Raw genomic sequence first — 21,549 nt, forward strand, 5'->3', positions numbered from 1 at the left:
AACAAATATGAAAAGGACAAATCACATTGCAGAACAGGAGGGGGATGTGGGGAGGGGGGAGGAAGGAAGGAAGGTAAGTGTCTGTGAATTGATGATATTAGAGGTAGGGAGAGTGGGATGTTTGTGAGTTAATGGTATTAGAGGTGATAATTGGGGAAACTGTCTTGGTAATGGGTGAGATAGTTCAAATGTTTGTTAAGTCCTTGTTGGAAAGTGTCGAATTTTAACATGAATGACAGTTCAGAGGATTAAGCTGCTCTGCAAGAGACAGTATAGTCAAGACATGTGCTATGAATACAGGAATAGGACAGGCTGGAGCCTGAATTCTTGGGCTGGGAGATAGTGCCAGGGAGAACAGTATGTGTATGCAACTAATGGAGGCTTAGACTGCATTGCATGCAAAAACTGGCCACTGTCCAAAGGGAAGGAGAGGCCAGAACCTGAAATGAAGAGCCAAGGTTGGAGGAGCTTTTATGAATAGTTTGTTATTGATGGAATGGGAGCTCCTTTGTAAGCCATTTTGAACTTGTTTTTATTATCCTCAAAGCAACCCTTTCATTTAATGTCAATATAGTTCTTGCGTTGATTCTGTTAAAGGTGTTGGATTGATGCTTGACTTTTCGTGGCTCTCCAAAAGTTGCAGTGTTGCCAACTCTCAATTTTATCATGAGTTTTACAATATTTGGTTGTTTTCTTAAAGCCCCAGATTTTGGAGTAACGTGAATAAATGAGAATTCCAACTTTAATTTACAATAAAAGTAGGTTCTTAGCTGTTGTGGTTGTAGAAAAAAAAATTGCAAATCATGACACATGTACATATTAAAATAGAAAATCAGAAGGAAAAAAACATAACCCAAAATGTATTTTTCTTAAATACCCTGATTCTGGGGTTCTTACCAATGGTTTATAACTAATGCTTTAGGTTAGCAGTACTTAAGTTGTGCATGGATTTTCTGTGCCAAGGCAGGTGGTTGGAATTTAGAATAACCTGTATGTAAGAAGGGATCATACACCACGACATTTGCAAACATATGATTGAAAGTAGCATCTAGCAGAATCATTCTGTGAAAATGGAATGTATTATCTATACAGCTATAGAGTCCCAGAAGATGCTTGGGGATTGTTCTCCAGTGTGCTGATCATGCCATTGATACCTACCGTCTTGCTTTCAGGGGCTCCCACCACTCTGTCCTGCTGGGCTATATCCTCTGATCTCTTCCAAACAAGGCACAGAGTTGAGGTTAATGCCCCTCTAAAGAGCAATGCAGCCACTGAATCACTTCACTTCAGCTTTGATAGAACATAGTTCTAGGGCAAGCACCAAGGAAATCAACCCCCAAAAGGGATCAAAACCCGAAATATATCCATCTTTGTGTAAAAGTTTTACAAAAGGAAAGCTCATGTGGATGTTTTTCCTCTTTATCAATGAAAGAGAGATATGCATGCTGGCTATTCTCTCGCAGGTAACAGTTATTTATACTAGGCCTAATAGTAAACAAAAGTATTTTTATTAAATACAAACAGTAGGATTTAAGTGGTTGGAAGTGAAAACAGACAGATGAAAATAAGTTACTAAGTTACTAAAATGAAAAGAAAATGCATAGCTAGTTCTAATTCACTAAAAAATGTGTTGTAAGTAGATTCTTACCCTAAAGAGCTGTTCTTATTTTGGGCATGATCTTCAAGTCAAAGATGATCTTTTACATTGACTTGGATCTCCAGCACTTTGTGTCCTTTCAGGGTTTTCTAGGCCAACCGAAGACAAAGGGCTAATAGCTTCCCATCACTTAAATAGACTTTTTCCGAGGGTGGGAATCCTTTGTTCTACATCATCCCTTCCATGGAAAAATGCCAGGGTCAAAATGGAATCCCAGTTCCAGGTGGTATGGTCACATGTCTTACTAGTTTAATTACCTTTGAGTTTACAAGATAAACGGGGCTATTTACAAGTTATGTTGATCACCAGATTATTAAGGCTTCAAGGGAGACACCAATAATGAGTCTCATTAGCACATTTAAAACTATAAACAATCTCATACTGCATATTTCTAACTTTACATACAAAAGTGATACATGCACCAAAATAGGATATACAAATCTAGTCTATAGTAACATTAAAATTGATAGGTTACATTAGGTTTTTTGTCTAAAGCATCTGAGTTATGCATATATGTATTCTTAAGCCAATTTTCATAAAGCAAGGGGAGAGGGTACCATCACAGAATAATAATGCCTTTCTTTCTGTGCGCTGTACCTTTGAATTTCAAAATATTCACAGTGTGTTCAGATTTCAGCAGCCATTTTATTCTCGGTTCCTTACAGACCATCAAAGGTGACACACAAACTGTGCTCTCTCAGAAAGATTCTGATTTTCTTCTTCCTTGTTTTTTTTAATGTAAAATAAAAGGTGGTTCTGGTTGCAGGTGTTTGTTTGCTCTGTGGAAAAACACAGGAAGCTGGGATATTCACAGCATTCCTTGAAATTAATATTGACCTCATTTCACACTGATAATGGTTCATCAGAGTGTTGTTTTTATATAAGAAAAAGCAATGTTAAAAAGGGAATTAGTGCATTTATCTTTCAATGCACCAATATGTGCACATGATAGCCTTCCATTTCTATTTTATTCACTTTCCAGCTTTAGACTTTCTCTCTCTGTCCTGATACAAAAGCTTCAGAGGGGTAGCCGAGTTAGTCTGTAACAGGAAAAACTTAAAAAAAAAAAACAAATAGCCTAGTAGAACTTTAAAGACTAACAAAACATGCAGATGGTATCATGAGCTTTTGTGGGCACAACCCATTTGTATCTCCTGATACAAAGTTAGAGTAAAATTAACTTCTGGATGGAATCCTTCACAGTTTCTGATTGTAATCTGGTTTCTTAGACCAGATGAAGAAATTACTTAGGTATGACTGCCTGTGTACATTTTATTTTGAAATACTTTCTGATATAGCTACAGAATCTGTCTGTTTTAAGGCCGCAAATAAGAGAGAACAGAGTAAGCAAAAAAGTATGTTTTCATTAAATGAATTATATTAAGACATTGTCTTCTTAAAACTTAGCAAGTTGACCAATCCATATGAGCTGACTGTGACTGATATCTGTAATGGAGATGATGCATCTCTGCAGAGATCTCATCTGTGTTTTACAGTCTCGGGAAACTGTGAATACAATGCAATGCTGTCAGGTTATCAGCAGTTCTGACTAATCTATATTTGAGCATGGGAGGAGTAGGCAGCCAAATAGGTCTTTGAAGTGCATGGAACTGTCCAACTCTCAGACTGCTGATGTCATCCCAGGGATCATGGGGGAGATAAGCATGAGTAAAGCTGATGACTCAGTGCCGCATAATGAGGAGAACAAGGGAACACTGAAAGCTTTCAAAGATAATGCTCTAATAAACAACCAAAAATAAAAGGATAGGCTTGTAAATCCATTAAAGCAACAGATACCGCTTCAGCCATTATCAAGCCAAGGAGCAAGCATGGACAGGACATTGTGGAAATCTCTTCCTGTTTAATACTAGAGTTCCAGTCTCAGAGAAGATTGATGGAACCTGGACTCTATGGCTATGTCTACACTACCAGATTGTTTCGAAATCTGGTAACTCAAAATAATAACTCCCAAAATAGCTATTTCAAAATAAGCTTATTCCTCTTCACAAGCACAAGTTATTTCAAACTCTGATTGTTGTTTCAAAATAAGAGGAGGTATTTCGAAATGACTCCACATGGTAGACATTCCCTTAAAGTGTATATTCTATGCATAATCTGATCTGGCTCCGTTGTAATCAATGGGAATATTTTCACTTATTCAGTAGGAATTTGATCAGGCTCAAAGTGAGGGCTTCACAGCTGTAATTCTGGCATCCTAAATCACTCCTGAATTGCCTAGAACATTTCTGCCTGGGATTAATGGCCACTGCTACCCTGTAATTAACACAGGGAGGGAAGTCAGGGCAAAATTTGGCCCTCCTGTATGTGTTTATAGCTTGATTATTTTAATGTACCAGAAAAAAATGGAATTTAAAGTTCTAAAGCCTGGTTAGGATCCTGACTGCATATCTCTCCCAGTGATTTCACAATGATTGCAATTGACTGATGTGCTTGATTTAGTAGCCCCCAGGTTTACATTATAGGGCCATGCAGAAAGGATGTTTTCAATGTGCAGTATTCTCTCTCTGCATTGGCAGAGACTCAGTATGAAGAGCTCCATGTAGAAATAGTAAAAAACAAAAATCAATATTTGAAATTTTAAATAAATATTTTGTCAAATTTTAAAATAATAAAAAAAGCCAGTCCTTCTGGTTTTCAACCCACACTAGTTTCTACATGTACCACAAGGTCCATGTGTTGTTTTCTGTGAAAGGGAGTTGCTTTAGTGTTGGATTCTGGAGGCATAGGAGGGAGGACTATGTTATAGTTGTGCTCATTCTTAAGGAGTATGGATAAGTTCTTTTAAAACTATTGTTTATTATTTTTTGTCAAGTGCTCATAGCTCTGCAGGACTCAACGCATAGACAATACTGCCCTGTAGATGTTAAAAAAAAATCCATGGCTTTGTTTCAAATGTAGTAAGAGTATTTGTCTATTTTCTTTAGCTGTGCTTCATCAGTACAGTATGTCCCAATGTCAAGCATAGTTTTTAATTTCTGGAAAGTTATATTTGATTCAGCATGATATCACTGTGTTTTGTCTTTTTGAAAACATAAGGCAGAAAGAAAGGTATTAATTACTGAGCAACATTTTATGCACTGCGGCACTTTATGGTTTATGGTATATGGAATTCCACATTATGAATATGGGTAAAACAGGTGGTAGGCCTTTGTGTCTCGACAAGGGTCCTCTCTACAAATGCTGTCAGTATTCTCAAGGATAGCTCCTTAATTGGTGCCTCTGGCCCTATTGATCTGAGAGTGAAAGCAGAGACTTCATTACAATCACTAAATGGCTGGCTTCTGTTTTCCTCATCCATGGCAGAAAAAATGAAGCAAGTCATGCTTCAATAGCAGTTAGATTGCCCAATAATAGTTTCCCTTTCCTTTTTGCTACATAAAATACAGAACTATATAGTTGTCGTTTTCATATTTTCTCAGCAAACACATTGCTGCAATTTTTTTACTTCTTCAGACCCTTTTGTCCAACTGATGTTAATAAAGGTCAGTGGTGAACCTGATCCTGAGCAAATAGTAAAGGTGATTTAGCAGGGGGACTAGGGAAAAAACACTGGTTACACCTGGGCCTGTGTTCTACAATGTTCTGAGTGACCCAAGTGACCTTTCAGGATCAGGTTTCATCTGAAGAAGTGAGTTGTGCCCACGAAAGCTCATGACACTATCTACATGTTTTGTTAGTCTCTAAGGTGCTGCAGGACCATTCGTTGTTTTTTAATTTTTTTCAGTTACAGACGAACATGGTTACTCCTCTGAGGCTTTCAGGTTCAGGTCTCTGTCACACAAGGACTACGCGGGAGCCTAGTGCTGACTTAGTATGGAATCCCCAAAGGGGGAAAATGGACCGTGACTTTGTCCCTTCTTTCACACCGGCCACTGGGGCAGTACTGGTGTGTGAAGATGAACTCACATTGTAGCTGTAAACTGGTTTGGAAGGGTAATGAAGCCCAGATTACTACTTTTATCACAGAAGGGCTGTGCGCTCCTTAGGCCTTTGTAGTTCATAGCTGTTCCATAACTCCCACCACTTTAACACAGGAAGTGAGTTACAGCTAACAGAAATTATTTAAGGCTGTAATATTGCTTACAGTGAGGCAGGGAGTTTATTGTTATACTTATTTTAACAGTTAGAAAATCCAGGAATGGAGTATTTAAGTGACTTACTTCAGATCTCACAACATGACAGTGGAAGAGCTGAGAATCGAACACCTGACTCAACTATCCTTTGTACTGTTTTTACTAGATCTCATTCTTTGCTACATATAGCAAGTTGGACTCCTCAGCAGTCATTTAATTCAATGCCACTTGAACATCATTTCTCCTTTATTATTAGAGTAGATTGTATGGTTGTCAAAATTTGTATTGAAGTTAATATTTCTGTAGCTGTGTGATGTTATAGTGTAAACTGTCTGACACTGGGAAAAACATTACACTGTTTTACACTTCTTCCCATTTTTTTTTTTCAGCTGTAGAAGAACTTGGCTCAAACTTTAAAGAAAAATGTATTAATATAATTAAGGAATAACTTGGATAATTTATTTTAATTGGCTAAATGGCTAAGTGTGCTTGCTTAGGAGGAAGGTACATTTTTTGGAATGTGAGGATTCAGCTTTTCCTTCAATTGTATGACATGTAAGCAGTGTGGGAAAAAAATTGCATTGCACATGTATCTTGCTAGTTGGGGGTGTGGTGCCCTTATCATGACTGAAGCTTATTTACATTAGTGATAGCAAAGACAAAATGAGTGTCTCATGCTTAATTCAGTAGATAAGATGGTTCATATGCTCTGTGTGAAAAATCCTGATGGGAAAATCCTAGAGGTCAGACAGATCCTGTCTCAAACCCTGTCTTTATCCATGGCCTTGGGTGTTGCATGGAAGAGAGTGGAATGGGATTGTGGGGAGGAAGTGCTGAGGGAAAAGAACATTGAAAGGCTCTTTCCTACTAATAGTCTGACCACAACTCTCTCTTGGGTCCACAGTAGTTGTCTGCTTTCTGAGACTGGTCAGACTTGTTAAATATGGCAGGTCTAGATAATGAATGGATATGCACTATTTCACTTATTTATTTTGCCTTTCAGTGGCAATAACTTGATTGATGTAGCTCACAATGTCACTGGAAATATAAAGAGATGCCTGCTTATGAACATGCGGGTGTATTAATGGGGAAATTCAGGGCTAGCGTTTGGGGTTGGGAGCATAGGTGACTTTATGCTACATTTACATCCTTGCCAATATTGGGGACCGAGGGCAGCCAATTTGGCTCTTAAACATGTTAGAGAAACCATAGACACTTTATCAGCAGCCCTATGGTAGCCCTACCTTATGCTGGCAGATAGTGTGCCTGGATCACATTCTCTCCCAGTCCTGACAAGAATCAAGGATCTAGCCCTAATAGACCTAGCACCTTCAAGCAAAGACCAAAAGGTAATTAAATCAATTATGCCTTTTGTGCTGTTCTATTAGCCACGGTTGTAGAAATGCTTTTTTGCTATAAGTTCAAGTGATTGTAATTACGCATGTACCTGTGCTTCAGAAATGTTGTAGACTTCTGTCATCTCCAAAAAGCAAGAAACGCAGGGTTAACCATGGAGTTTCATTGTACAGTGGATGATCTACGTAAGGCTTGTTTCTGCCCTTTTTTATTACACTAAGGAAATCTTGCGTGTCCCTTACCCTTTCTGAAATTGATGGGGCTATCAACATGTGTAAGAGTTTTCTTGGAACAGTTCCACAGGGCTAGTTGGGACTACATTGGCACAGCTGTGCCTCCATTGTGTGTCTGGTGAAGACACGTAATCCTGATGTGAGAGCACTCTCCCGTTGACATAATTATTCCAGCTCAATGAGAGCTGGAAGCTGGATAGTCAGGAGAGCATGTACCACTGAAGATATGTCTACACCAGGGGCGAGGATACTTTTTTGGGCTGGGAGGCTGCTGACCCACAGAAAAATCACTCAGGTCCACACACGAGAGAGAAGCAAGAAGCAAATCAAACAAACAAACCCCTCACTGATGTGGTCCCCGACTTGGAAGGAGAAAGACACTTTCCATATTCCCCTTGCACACCAGAGCCTTGGGGGGCCCAGGCTAGTAGATTTTCTGTGCTTCAGCCCTGCATGGAGTTGGCAGGTGCTGGAGCACCAGCACAGGCTCCCCAGTGGTAGGAGGGAGCACCAGCGCAGGCTTCCCAATACTGGGAGCAGGGAGGAGCTCTGAGCCTTGGAGGCTGGATCCAGGCAAACAGGAGGTGGCCGCATTCAGTCCTCTGGTCTTAGGTTCCCCACCCCTGGTCTGCACTAACAAGTTTTGTTGACAAAACTTATGTTGACACCCAAAAGTTGACAAAGCAAAAATTGCCAGAGAGTGTTCATGCTTGCTCACTCTTTCAACAGATCATGTCCACGCCAGGTCAGCATCAGCAGCAGTGAGAGCAATGCCCTGAGGATATGTATCCCACAGGGCAATATCGTAGGAAGGCAAAGCTGATCACTGAGTCTGTCTGCCACTGTGTTTGCAGTGCAGGACAGAGCAAGGGCATTCCAATGATCTGCTCTTTGTTTGCTCCCCAAAAGAGCACCTCACTCAGGTGTCAGATACTTCCCAGAGTTTTGAAAGGAGAGGGGTGCATGCCTGCAGTGCAATTGAGATAAAAACACTGAGCAGAGATTCCAGGGCAGGCAGGCATTGTGGGATACTGGCAGAAGACTGTCCTGTCAACAAAACAAACAGCAGTGTCTACACTAGCTCTTTGTCAACAATAAAGGTAGAGGAAAAGAAAAAAGTCATGCGGTGTAAGATTTTTGTCATTGAACCTCGGTGTTCTTCCCAACAAAAGTTGTTTTCCCAAGTATATGCAAAAACCCAGTTTTTTGGCAACAAAGCTTTGTAGTGTAAACAAAGCCTGATTTAGTGATGGTGTGGACAGCACCAAAGTCATTGTAACTTGTGTAACGTGCGGGGGGGGGGGGGGAGGAGGAGAGGAGAGTGTGGCTTTTTCACACTCTTGGGTAATGTAAGTTTCATTGATGTACGTGGTTGTATAGACAAGCCCATAGCTAACTAATGGAGTTTCATTCTAAAATCAGAACTGGATTTGTTTTCTTAGTTTACAATCAGATAGCAAACTGAACACAGCATCTTTGAAGGGCACATTCCAGATTTTTGTACGAATGAATACAAATTTTGAACTGGATTTCATTTCACATTGTTCAAATCAGAGGCATTTTTGCAAAACGGGATTTTTTTGGACAAGGAGATTTTAATCAAAAAGTTATCTAAATGGTTATTGATATCTCTCACTTATCATCCTGGTTCAAGTGAAAAAAATTGTCATTGTTTTCAGTCATTTTGATATACATTTTGATCAATATATTTAATAAAAATTGAAAAAGCCACAACATTTTCTGCAGTGGATTTTTGGATAATCTTGAGAATATTCTGCTCCCTATAATGCCGCCTCTGTTTAGAAAAATATATGATTTTTTGACCCTAACCCCCTTTTAATTCCAAAAATAGTGAACCAGCCATAAAATATACATAAAGGATATTAAAAAAGAGCAATAACAAAATGTTCTATTTGTTAAGCAGTAATCATAAATGACATAGTGATGTGATAAAAAGCAAAAGTCACTATGACAAATTTAGTATTGTAGAATTATATGCAGTGGCCAAAGAACAAGCAGCTATCATACATATTTTTTCTTAGCCAAACAATGGATTATTAGTTAACGGATTTCCCTGAGCTTTTCTTGTAGTAAATGCTATACAGGCAATGATTGCATATGCTGAATTCATTCATAATGTCTCCAACATCTGTTTCCTCCTGTTTTCCCTACAGTTTTATTCAAAGAGCAATGGAAGCTAGAATTATATCTCATTAGGGTGTTTTGTATGCTGGAGTCATACATACTTCATGTCACTGAAGACCCACAAGTGAATAACAAAAGTATAGTTTAGCATATTAATAAGGATGTTTAGATGCCCATTAGAGGTGTAAACAATGTCTCTGTAGGAATGCAGTGAGTGGAAGGAGCTAATGTTTTGCTGTGTCATCATGTGCAAAATCAAAGTTATAAAAAAGCTTCTGGGAAACCCTCTTATGCATTATTTTTAGATAAATCAGTTGTAAGCATGTGTCCTCTGCCTTCTTTCCCTTTTATCTTAAGAGCTGTATGTGAAAGGTGCCTTTGAGATCAGTGCTCTCCAAGGGATGCCATTGGGGGGGCAAGGGGTCATCCAAGGATTTTACCAACTTGAGTTCAAATTGTAACTCTTTCACTTTGTCAGGAGAACCTGACTGAGAGGTGGGAGGATGAAAGGTAGTTCTCAAGTCATACTTTTTGATAGGGTTGACAGGTATAGCAGGTATTTATTTGTTCTGTCAGTGTCCTATGGATAAGAACTTGTCTGCCCAACTGTTGGTTTGAATTCAAACCAGTTTGTTAAAGAAATGTGTCTAACTGCAAAATGTATTTTTCTGTGAGATAGTAGACTGATTCATTTTTGCTCATTAAAAAGGTAATGGGGATGGTATAGAATTTGTACTGCGTCATTGGTAGCGTCACATTGTCTGAATAACATTTCTGACAGGCAAACTGAGAACTTCCTCCCCCTCCATTCAGCATGCCATAGCTGGCTATGTCACATACATTTTGTAGTTACACATATCATCATGCTGAAAATCTGCCACTTAAATCCCTACCCATCCATCCTCTGGACATATTCTGGCCTCTTCCTGGCTCCTGTTCACTGCCATGGCACATAGACGGGGCTACAACTTGCTGCCAGCTGGATCCCCTTGGTATGTATTGTGCTTCTCCTCTCCTTCTCCTCCCACCCCAGCAAAGGGGGCAAGCTGGGAGTGGGAGGAGAGGTTGTAAGTCACTCCAAGACACAGAGGTTGTGCTGAATGAGAGCGTCTGTGACCAGCTGTACTAGTTACATTGTGGGTTGATTCAGCCCTTAGGACAGCTCCGAATCCTAAGAGCAAAGATGTCTTAAAGCTGCTTTTTTTTGCCCCCTTGTTTTCCCTGGGCTGGACCTTTTGTGCTTCCCGGAAGCAAAATACAAAATCTCCAGATATGAGAGCTTGCCAGCAGCTAATATGCTGACAGAAGGACGTTTTGGTATGGGCGCTGTATGACTCCATGGCTTGGCAAGGCAAGCCCCCCAGCCCTGCCCATGCTCCCCACCACACACACTGTGGCCTGCTGGACCTTGCCCAGCCTCCTTTCCCCACCCCTGCAATGTGGCTGCTGGCCCTTGTTCCCTCCCTGCCCCAGGATAGCACGCTCCCAAGAGCTCAGCCACAACCCCAGCCCTAGAGCTTTGAAGAGCCAACAGGTGGCACTCCGGAGAGCCAGCGGGCAACACGTCCCCAGCTCTGGAGCTCTGGAGAGCTGGCAGGCAGCATGGCCCCACCTTCCCCAGCAGACATGGCATGGGGCTGGACATGGGTGGGGTCAGATGAGACAGTTGGGAAGGCAGTGCCTTCCCCCTAGGATACCCACCCTCCATGCATTTTAGTGTTTTCCTATATCAGTAGTATGGAAAGGACTAGGGATGTGAAGGGTTAATCGGTAAGCCTTACTCTTAACGGTGTTTAACCGGTTAGCCAATTAAATGGGATTTTACATCACTAGAAGGGGATAAATTAAAATCTGTTAAGTGAATGAACTAAAGGCACTGACTGTGAGATCTGCTATGATGCTCTCACATATTTTTTTAACTCGTTTGGCTTCACATCCAAGCTTCTTTCTAGCCATGTAATTCATTCATTCATTCATTCATTCATTCATTCATGGGCTTGTCAGCAAGTTATTGTTTCTGCTCTTGGCCCTCCTTAAAACCATACATCTTATTTTCAAACTCTCCAATAAGCTGTGACCCCCTTCTGCTTTTAACTGTTGTATGTTTCAACAGCATGTTCACTTAGAAAGCTGGCTGGGAAGATTTGCCTGTGTTGCAAGTGCTTTGGTCCATGTTCTCACAAAGTGAAGGGGAAAACATCCTTTATCCTCAAGAAAGGATTTAATTTTACTTCTAATGTTCAAGAATAACTTGTTGAAATAATTTGTCTGTGTACATCTGTGCATCTCTTTCTTGAAGTGTAGCTATTAAGTCTGTCTGCCCTCCCTTCTCCCCCTCTCCCCCTCCCCCCCCCAAAAAAAAAGAACTAGGTAAATTTTTTGTGTTTAAGGGATAGAAAATGATTAGGCCCTTTTTGGCATGGGTTTTCATACACATCAATCAAATGTTTTGGGAGTAAAATAATATAGTACAGAGATAAATAATGCATGTAAAGACAGAGGAATGTGGATGCATAGGCACTGAAGAGAAGACATGGTCAGTTAGTTGAGAAGTGATTCTTTTCCTAGCAAAAATGTGCATACCCATACAAAATTATTTTGTAAATGTTCCTTTATTGATTCTGAAAATAGTTGGGCAACAGCAGTCTCCTGTTGCCAGTTGCATGCAAAATCTGTGGAAAGCGGTAATGTCAGAAGATGGCTTTCAACTAAGCATTCTCACCTAGCTGGATAAAATTTGTGCTCCCATTTTTATATTTGCAGTTTAATTGTGAGCATGGATTGCAACATTTACGTTTTTGGCCACCTGGCAAATAGTGCAGTTTGGGCCTGTAGTTGAGTTTTGCAGGTGCGTACACAGAAACTCAAGTTCCGTGGGTGTAAATTGTGTTCTGAAAAAGAGGCAGGGCTGCTTCTTATTGAAATATAGTCCCACTCTGTTTAATGGTAAAGCAGACCTTTCTTGAGCTCTAGAAAGTATGCTCTCTATCTAAAAATTATGTCTTTTTCCTAGGAAGTTACTTACAGGAGTTCAGATTATGCTCAGAGTGAGTAACTGATAATGTGAAGTAAGATTCATGGTCCAAGGTATATAATAGGACATGGAAAACAGAGCAGATTATACCCCTATTTAGGGATGGTAGTGTATAGATGTTATGATTAAGCAATAAACCTAGGCTTAATCCAAACAACTATACACACTCCCCCTCTCCCACTCCTGCTGCAGGCTCCTGTGGAGTCACCTGTCGTTGTCCCCCACCCATGCCGGTGGCTGCATCGCGGGGAGTGTCTTAAAATCTGGCTCACCGTGAGCACCAGATCACATGGCGCCACCTGCCCCTCCTCCCCCACACTGCTGCTTCTGATAGAGAGGCAGCAACGTGGGGGATAAGGGGACAGGCGGGAGTTGTTACACGCAAGAAGCCAGATTTTAAGCCAGCTCCTCATGCGTATCCGCTCCCACGGAGCTGCCTGCCCCTCTCCCCGTGCTGCTGCCTCTCATGAGTGGGGGAGGTGGGAGGCAGTATGTATGGGGAGCCGGTTTTTAAGCAGGCTCTCCATGTGTCCTGGTTTCACGGAGCAGCCTGACACTCCCCCCGCTCCTGCCTCCCACAAAGGCAGCAAGTGCTGGTGCTCTGGAGGTGCCGTCTTAAAAGCAGGCACTTACAGGAGTTCAGATTATGCTCAGAGCCAGGAGCACACTGGCTGCCGACCTTGCCCCTTGGGAGTATTTTAGTAACCATGTAACCATTAACAATTTTTAAGGCTACGTGATTACTAAAAAACGTGATATCTAACATCCCTACCCCCATTATACATTCTGAAAAAGGGTCTCTGCTGTGCTTGTGACAGTGTTTCTTCCACCCCAACCCTGCAGAATCCCTATTACATGAGCAAGGTCTGTATTGAGAAAGAGGGAGGGAACTGGGTGGCTCAGAGGCTGAGCCTAGGAGGTATCTGTTCACTCTCCAGATGCATGTAAGGCATTTCCATGCTCTTACCTTTTCTTTATAGCCGTTGCAGAGCTCCCGGGGGCTGCTGAGAGCGAAAGAGCCATGATGCCAAGGAGGCAGGTGTGCATTTACAGAGGGCTACCCTTAGTGCAGGGATGAAGGATTTTTGTTTTGCAGAACAGCTTTCATGTTCTGTGGACTCTTCGGGAGCCTCCATATTTGGGTAGAAGTAACACACCCTTTTCCATTTGGGGGGCAAAGTCAGCTACCCAGTTCAGATGACAGTGGGGGCACCCTTGCAACAATTTCACAGGAACTGCCATATTGGATCAGATTCAAGTTCCATGTACAATAATCTGTCTCTGGCATTGGCTCATCAAGATGCATCGGAAGGTATATGAAAACCTTGCAGTATGATGGGGTGGGCAATAATTTTTCATGGGGGGGGCCACTCCAAGATTTTGGTGAGTGGTCAAGTGCCGTCCTTTATGGAGCGGGTCTGGGACAGAGGTTATGTGCAGAAGGGAGCTTTGGGTACAGGAGAGGGTGTGGGGTCTGAGGGAGTTTGGGTGAAGGAAGGGATTGTGACTTTGGGCAGGGGATTGGGGTGCAGGGTCGAGGAGGGGGGCTTAGTGTAAAAGAGGATTCTGGCCTGGAGAAGGGGCAGAGATGAGAGTGTACGGTCTGCGGGGAGTTGGTGTTGGGGTATGTGTGCCAGGGGCAGGCTGTGGCCGGGAGGTGTTTACCTAAGCAGCTCCTGGCCAGCAGCACTCTCAAGAAGGCTTCTCTGTCTGCCAGAAGCTCCCATCTGGCTGTTCCCTGTGGTACTCTGTGATACAGGGGAGCAGGGAGAGGAAGGCTTCACAGGCTGCCTCCATCCCCAGCTAAATCTCTCAGCTCCAGTTGGCGGGTTTCCAGCCAACAGGAGCTAAGAGACTTTGCTGGAGGTGGAGGTAGCATGCAAAGCCCCTTTCCTCTGCACACAGCAGTGAGCCACATAGAACAGCTAGCTGCTTTGAGCAGCACTGGTCTGTGCTGCAGCGGCAGATGGGTTGTATTAAAAGGTGTGGCTGGCTGTATCTTGCACACCCCTGAAGTATGGGATAGGATAATCTGCCTCCCACGTTGATCTCTTCCTGATATCTAATAGAGTCTGGCTTAAAGATCTGAGCATTTGAGTTCATTTTGCTTCCAAAATTATTGTTGATTGACAACTCTGGATATTCTTCATAAATTCTAAATACGACTATCAGGTTCTTAGCCTTAAAGATTCTTGTATCGATGAATTTCACAGCTTAACCACATTTTGTTAAAAAATTGCTTTGACTTATATATATAAAAGAAAAATCCAAGTAGAAGCTATATAAGATTTTCTAGATGTATTAATTAGAAATAAAATGAACCCACTTCAGGAATCAGCCTCTTCATCAGGCCGGGTAAATGGAGGAACACTTTGTAACTCAGTTCCTCCTGACTCGATGAGGAGACTGTGATTCTCCACAGATTGTTCCCTTCCTTTTTATATTTTTAATACCTATCACCTGGAACTGCTTTTGTTCCAAAAAAGTTTCTTTAAGGCATTATTAAAATGAATCAAAAAGGAAAGAAATGGTCCATATTTATCTTCTCCTTTGAAAAGAAAATCTCATGTGAATGCCTCATCCAGTTTCTGAAGCCAAAACAAAATCCATCCCTGAAGGGGTTAAATACAATTCTTTTCTGAAATGATGAACGGCCCATTGAACCAGGAATGCCCAATCTGTGAAGTGCTTGTGGTTGCCGGGGGAGGGGAGACTTCCTTGTCCTGCTTTCACTCCTGCAGCTCCAGCTGCCTTCTCAGAACTCCTTTCAGGAGTTGTTTGATTTGGCTGAGAAGGGGGTGGGGGAGAGGGAGAGAGAGAGAGAGAGAGAGAGAGAGAGTAGCCTATGCATAATGTTTATGGTTTTCCTCTGTCCACAAGAAATCTAACTCTCCAGAACAACAACATGAAAATGACTTGCCTTAAGCAAGAGGGGAGAAAAGCTCATAGTAACACCTGGATTATAAGGAACTGGAGACATGCATGAGATGGATTTGTAGCATTCCCTGGTCGAGGCTCCTCTGGCAGGTGCTTGGTTGGTGCTCTGTATGAAAAATGAGTGTGATGCTGTGGCGCTGGGAGCAGAATAACATGACTATGAAGCTGGTAAGAATTTCACGTGCAAGAATTTCAGAGTGCACATCTATGGATTGATTAAGAAGTAAAATTTCAGCTTCTGTGGAGTTGTCCGGTAACCTGTTTAGATTTGTATTATTTCCTGTGTGTTCATCAATGGAGGTGAACAGGAGCTTTGGTCCAAGAGGCATAGCAATTTTAGTAAAGTGAAATAAATTGTTTTACAACAGCAGGTGCTGAAGTGAGGGTTCTTCCACAGGGTGTATTGTAGCAGGGACCAGTCCCGGATTGATTTGTTAGTTAATTCATCCTGCAGTACTGTGGATTGTGTCTGTGTTGTTAAATGTTTATATAAGTAAAAATAGAAATGTACATTGTGTATATATTCCTTTTCTCTTTTTGGGTGGGGAAAGAGAAATGTTCTTTCTCTTTCAGTCTTCTAGGAATAATTTTCCTGACAAGAGCATTTGGGGTCTGTGTTTGTTTATCAGTTTGTTTTTAATCTCCCCATTACTCTTCCCAGGACAGTGAATTATATCACGGTTGCTTTTCACCAGAAAGCATGTGGGTTTGTCTTTCCTGCAGTATAAATAAGATCAGGAAGCCCATGCAACTGCCTGTCTTTTCAAATCACTGTCCATACCAAGATTTAAACTGTGGTCAAAACTTAATGTAACTGCACAGAGTAGGTTTTTAAAAGCTATCTGAGGAATAAAATATTGAAGCAGCGACACTGTGAGAGAGCTTCAAATGCTGTTCTCTGTCCAATAAGCTTATCTGTTTAAACAAAGAAACTTGCAAGTTCGGTGCAGATTTTATTTTAAAGATATTTTCTTAACTGTTTAAAATCAATGCCAAGGATTTATGATGCGTCTTCTAATCCGTTAGTCCTTATTCGTGAAAAATGTTTGCTGAACTCAGTGGGACCTAGCAACTCCGCATCGAGCTCTGGCTTGACAGAAATGTATCATGTATCCAGCTGTAGTTTAAAAATCTGTGGTCTAAAATGTTTTCCTGTTTGATGAAGAGATGGCACTTGAGGATAATTGTCCTTAATAAGTGGCTATACACGGCATCAGATAGTGTCAGATGCTGCATGTGCGAGTTCTTCCTTGAATATTGATTTGACCTCATGTGCTACTTCAGATGATGTTCTAATATTATGTTTTTTCTTCCTCACATATGAACCAGACACAGTTGCACCATTAATGCAGTGATGGTTCCTTCTTAGTGCCTGGAGGGTGGAGGAGGTGTGTGGGTGGGTGATGCAAACCTAGGAGAGGGTTGGAAGGAGGCAGGGTCAGATAGTTCAGTCATCATATTCTTTCTGACTGCCAGGGAATTCTGGGAGGGATTTTGCCTTAGGGTCTGGAAGAGATTGTTCCTGATCTACCTTTGAGCTGTGTGTGTCTGCTCAGCTCTGCCTAATTGACCCAGTCTGGTCCTTAGTGATAAACTAGATCAAAAGGCAGATTTGTAAACAAAAAATAAACCCAAACACATATACATATGGGCTATATCTACACTGGCGGGTTGTATGCAAATGAGGCTAAGCGTGGAATATCACCGAGCCTCATTTGCATACCTAATGAGCTGCCATTTTTGCGGAAGAGGCTCTTGCGCCAGAAGGAGCTATCTATACTGCCCCTTTTGTGCAAGAAAAACCCTCTTGCGAAATGCTGTTATTCCTGAGAATAATCAGCGTAGCGGAATTGCGCAAGGGTTTTTCTTGTGCAAGAAGGGGCAGTGTAGACAGCTCCTTCTAGCGCAAGAGCCTCTTCTGCAAAAATGGTGGCTCATTAGGTATGCAAATGAGACTAAGCGTGGAATATCGCCGAGCCTCATTTGCATACCTAATGAGCCACCATCTTTGCAGAAGAGGCTCTTGCGCTAGAAGGAGCTGTCTACACTGCCCCTTCTTGCACAAGAAAAACCCTTGTGCAATGCCGCTATGCTGATTATTCTCAGGAATAACAGCATTTCGCAAGAGGGTTTTTCTTGCACAAGAAGGGGCAGTATAGACGCTCCTTCTGCCGCTAGAGCCTCTTCCGCAAAAATGGCAGCTCATTAGGTATACAAATGAGGCTCGGTGATATTCCACGCTTAGCCTCATTTGCATACAACCCGCCAGTGTAGACATAGCCCATGTGTATATGTGTTTGGGTTTATTTTTTGTTTACAAATCTGCCTTTCTGATCTAGATCAAGATCGCACCAGTGTAAAGATAGCCATAGTGTCAAAAGAACACCCAATTCAAACAGTAAACTTAAAATACAAAGAAATTGCTTTTGTATGTAAGAATGTTATATATGTCACAGAACAGAATGAACATATACACCGCATGTGGAAAATAATATTGTAATGAGTATGCATGGGTAAATGCACTTCCTACTGGATGGAGTGAGACCGCTTAGGAGCATGCCATAGGTCCTATGTTTAGAGCTATTCACTACTGGAGATTCTCCCTTTGCTCCAATGGTAGGGATTGTGCTTTTTTCTCTTCATTTTATGGCCATAAAGAGTAGCACAGTGACATCTATAATATGCATAGCTAGAGTTGTCAGGTGTCCAGAATTGACCCGGACAGTCCGGTATTTTCACTTCGTGTCTGGTAAAAAAAAAAAATTCAGAAAATACCAGACACCTAAAATGTCCGGTATTTTCTGATTTTTTTTCCCCCCTGCCAGGAGGCGAAAATACTGGACACCTGGTAATCCTACAACACACTCAGCAACTGGGCCCTGTTGCCAGCTCCTCCCCCTCCCCACAGGGCCGCTGAGCCCCCTCCCAGGCTCCCCGTTTATCTGGTTCCACAGGGGCTTGTCTTGTGGCTGGAAAGAAAAACAAAATGGCCACCGGCAAAAAAGCCTTTTCTTAAAGGGGCCATGCTGATTTTTAATTTTTTAATTTTTTTTTCTCTCAACAGAATTTTTTTCCTGGTGGTTTTTTTTGGGGGGAGAAGGGGATGTTCAGTATTTTTGGTTAAACCATCTGGCAACCCTATGCATAGCCTGATACAGATTGATTGCCATATTCTGAGCATCTTTCACCCAAGGGTCTCAGAGCACTTCATGAACACTTAATGAAGCTTTCTTACTACTTCTACATAGAATCTTTAACCTGCTACTGGAATGCAGGCCGTTCTGGGGTAGAATGTTGCAACATACCTCATTGAAATCATAGATAAAGTATTTTAAAATCTTTGTCATTATCAGTGGTAGCTGGTGCATCTGGGCAAACTGGACCAATCCACCTATCCTCCTTGACTTCATTGAGAGTGGAGGGTCCTCAGCACCTCACAGAAGTGAACCCCAGATTTGGCTCCCTCCAGCCGAGACACAGGTGGAGGATGCAAATTGTCCTCCTTTCTAATGATCAATCATCTGTTTGCCAGGAGCAGCTCCCTGGCAAGGTTAATCCTTTCACTTTTATGCACTGGCTGATGGATCTTATTTTCTTCACATGTTGCTGAGTGGCTTTAAACTTTCCAGGTACAACTGCAGCTTTTATGACAGCTGTTGCTAATAGCTTGTGTTTGTCATGTTTTTATTGGGACAGTGGGAATTCTTTTTTTGTTTCCTACCCCTCCCACCTCTGTCAGGGTTCCATTTACTGTTACCACCTTTCTTACAATGTTTTAGGCAGAGCAAGAACTGGAAGTTTACGGATGTGGCTCCTCCATTGTGTTGCACCTGGTGTATATATGTACAGGTTCTGCCATTGGATGATTTACTGTGTGCCTTGGAATCTGCTTGTCCTTGGCAGGAATCCTCAGAAAGGTTACTCAGTACTGGTTTTGTGGTAGGTTTATTGACTCCTGAAATGGTAGTGATTGGGACATGGGAAGAAAAAGTCACTGTTCTTGTGACGGTGTACCTCCAATCTCTAGTTATTTTAAGTAGTTTAAGTGTAGGTGTTTGAACAGCATGTAACTTTTGCATTCCGTGTTTTTGGTATAATTTATCTCCAACTCTCTCAAGTTGAGGGTGACCTGCAAAGAAAAGAATGGCTTCATGTCCTATGAAGAAACACATTTCTGATCTATAAAGAAGGTCTGATGGTGCTTTGTTTCCTATTGTTTCTGAAGAGAGGAATGTTCTTCCTTTTTTATTCTTTCAGCTTTAGAAATACAAGGAATATCTGGGATTCATTCTCCATTACTTTGCAGTTGTTAAAGTCATTTCAGTGAGTGCGTAGTGTATATAATATGCTATCATAACAGCATTTTACACTGCCACCTTGAACTCATTAACTATGAGGAAGACACCAAAACGTTGCCCTTGTGTCAGCTAGATTTGGGATTTGAATTTGGGAACTTCTTTAGCATGAGTGAGAGCAGTTTTGGGGCCGCTCTTACTTACTGCCTTTTATCTTCAGCTTCAGAGGGAGCTAGGAACAGCAAAGGTACAGTGACATTATTTAAATCAAGGGTTTTTACTTGCTTTTTTAATTAATTCATTATTAAAATCAGTGATTTCTGTAGCTGAGATTTAAATCAGTCTACCAGACATAATTTTTTTTGCTGTATTTCTGTTCTTTCTCCTGGGAAGATTGTTTGGGGGCATGGTTGTCTCTCTTCCCTTTCCTCTTGGTTGGAGCTCAGGCTTTATTATCAGATGCCTACTTAGTATATGAGGAAGGATTGTGTTGTGCACTGTGGTATTCTCATCAGCAGTGTCTTTCCAGAGTTCACTTGCATATGGATAATTAACTATAATTTGTAATTAAAAGTAATTATTATTTCAAGAAGAAAATACTAAAAGTAAACGTTGGAAGGCATAGCTAATATTAATTTGATGCCTGCTTAGAAAAGCCATGTTTCTTTGGAAATGCTATCAACTTACATACATGCAGAGAATCCTTTCAGAAAAAAATGTTTAGGTGAAATTCTAGACTAAAAAGGCATAGACACCGAATTTTTTTCCATGCCTTATAAGAAACAGTCTAGCCTTTTATATCAAAGATAACCTGCTATTTTCCATGACAGCAGTGTGTATGTTTTCATATTTAATGGATTTGCTGCTTCAGTTGATCATGAATATGCATGGCGGGAGTATTAATAGTGTGTCATATAGATAAAGGTATGGTAGCAGTAACTGGGGAAGCCCTGCCACCATTTTCCCATGAAAACTAGCACCATACTTTTAGTGTAGAATTTAGTGCCCACACAAGCATGACCAAATCTTTCTGTTTGTTCCCAGGACTCTCAGCTAGCTGTGAACTGGAAATGCGCTGTTGGTATTGACATGCAAATGAACATACCAAGTTTCCCACTTCATATCTAGAATCCTCTTATCCAACACTGCCACAAAACATAGACTTCTATAAGACTGCTATTTGGGGGTTGGGAGACGAGCAATAGAATTGGACAGGTGGCTTCCCTTAAGCTGCTGCTGCTACACAAGTATTTTTTTTTTCAAATCTGTCTTTCTATTCAGCTGTTAGAAATATAGTGCTGATAATTATACTTGTGACAGATTCCCTTACATTTTGTTTTGTTACACTTCTGTGATGGCATAGTGAATAAATAATTACCAGAATGTGTTTGGGAAATAATAATTTGTCTTTCTCAGTATTCAGAATAAGCAGCACATAGTTACAGTGGTAGTTCAGATGTGATACTAAAGTCTGGTATAAAATAGCCAAAGCTTATGTGAGCATGAGAAGAAGGATCATCTTGAAGCTGAAAACAAAGATTTGAGAATCCGGTCTGAATTCTATTCCCAGTTCTGCCACATACTTCCTGTGCAACATTTGGGCAAAGCAACTTGAGATCTGTTAGTGTCCCCCACACATAAAAGGACAATAAGGCTAGAAGATGTTATGAGGCTCATTAAGTTATTGCTTGTAAAGATCATTGGCTGGAAGTTGCCGTAGAAGGGCAATTAATCACCTAATTCCCATTGGAAGTCTTTGGTAATTGGGTTCCTGACTTGTCCCTGTGCTTTTGAAAAA

General features: G+C 41.3%; 1 protein-coding gene across 8 annotated transcripts in view; it reads left to right on the top strand.

Annotated features, from left to right (window-relative positions):
* NAV2 (neuron navigator 2) overlaps positions 1–21,549 on the top strand; it is a 696,386-nt gene that overhangs the window by 369,780 nt on the left and 305,057 nt on the right. Inside the window, exon 1 of one of the 8 annotated variants that reach the window (XM_075927730.1) lies at positions 15,340–15,624. The exons of the other annotated variants lie outside the window; for them this stretch is intronic. Coding sequence (XP_075783845.1) covers positions 15,574–15,624 — 51 coding nt within the window. The 5' untranslated portion in view covers positions 15,340–15,573. Of the gene's footprint in view, positions 1–15,339; positions 15,625–21,549 lie in introns of those variants that run through there. 8 annotated transcript variants of the gene reach the window in all.

This window comes from Pelodiscus sinensis, chromosome 4, assembly GCF_049634645.1.
Source record: "Pelodiscus sinensis isolate JC-2024 chromosome 4, ASM4963464v1, whole genome shotgun sequence".
Classification (NCBI taxonomy): domain Eukaryota; kingdom Metazoa; phylum Chordata; order Testudines; family Trionychidae; genus Pelodiscus; species Pelodiscus sinensis.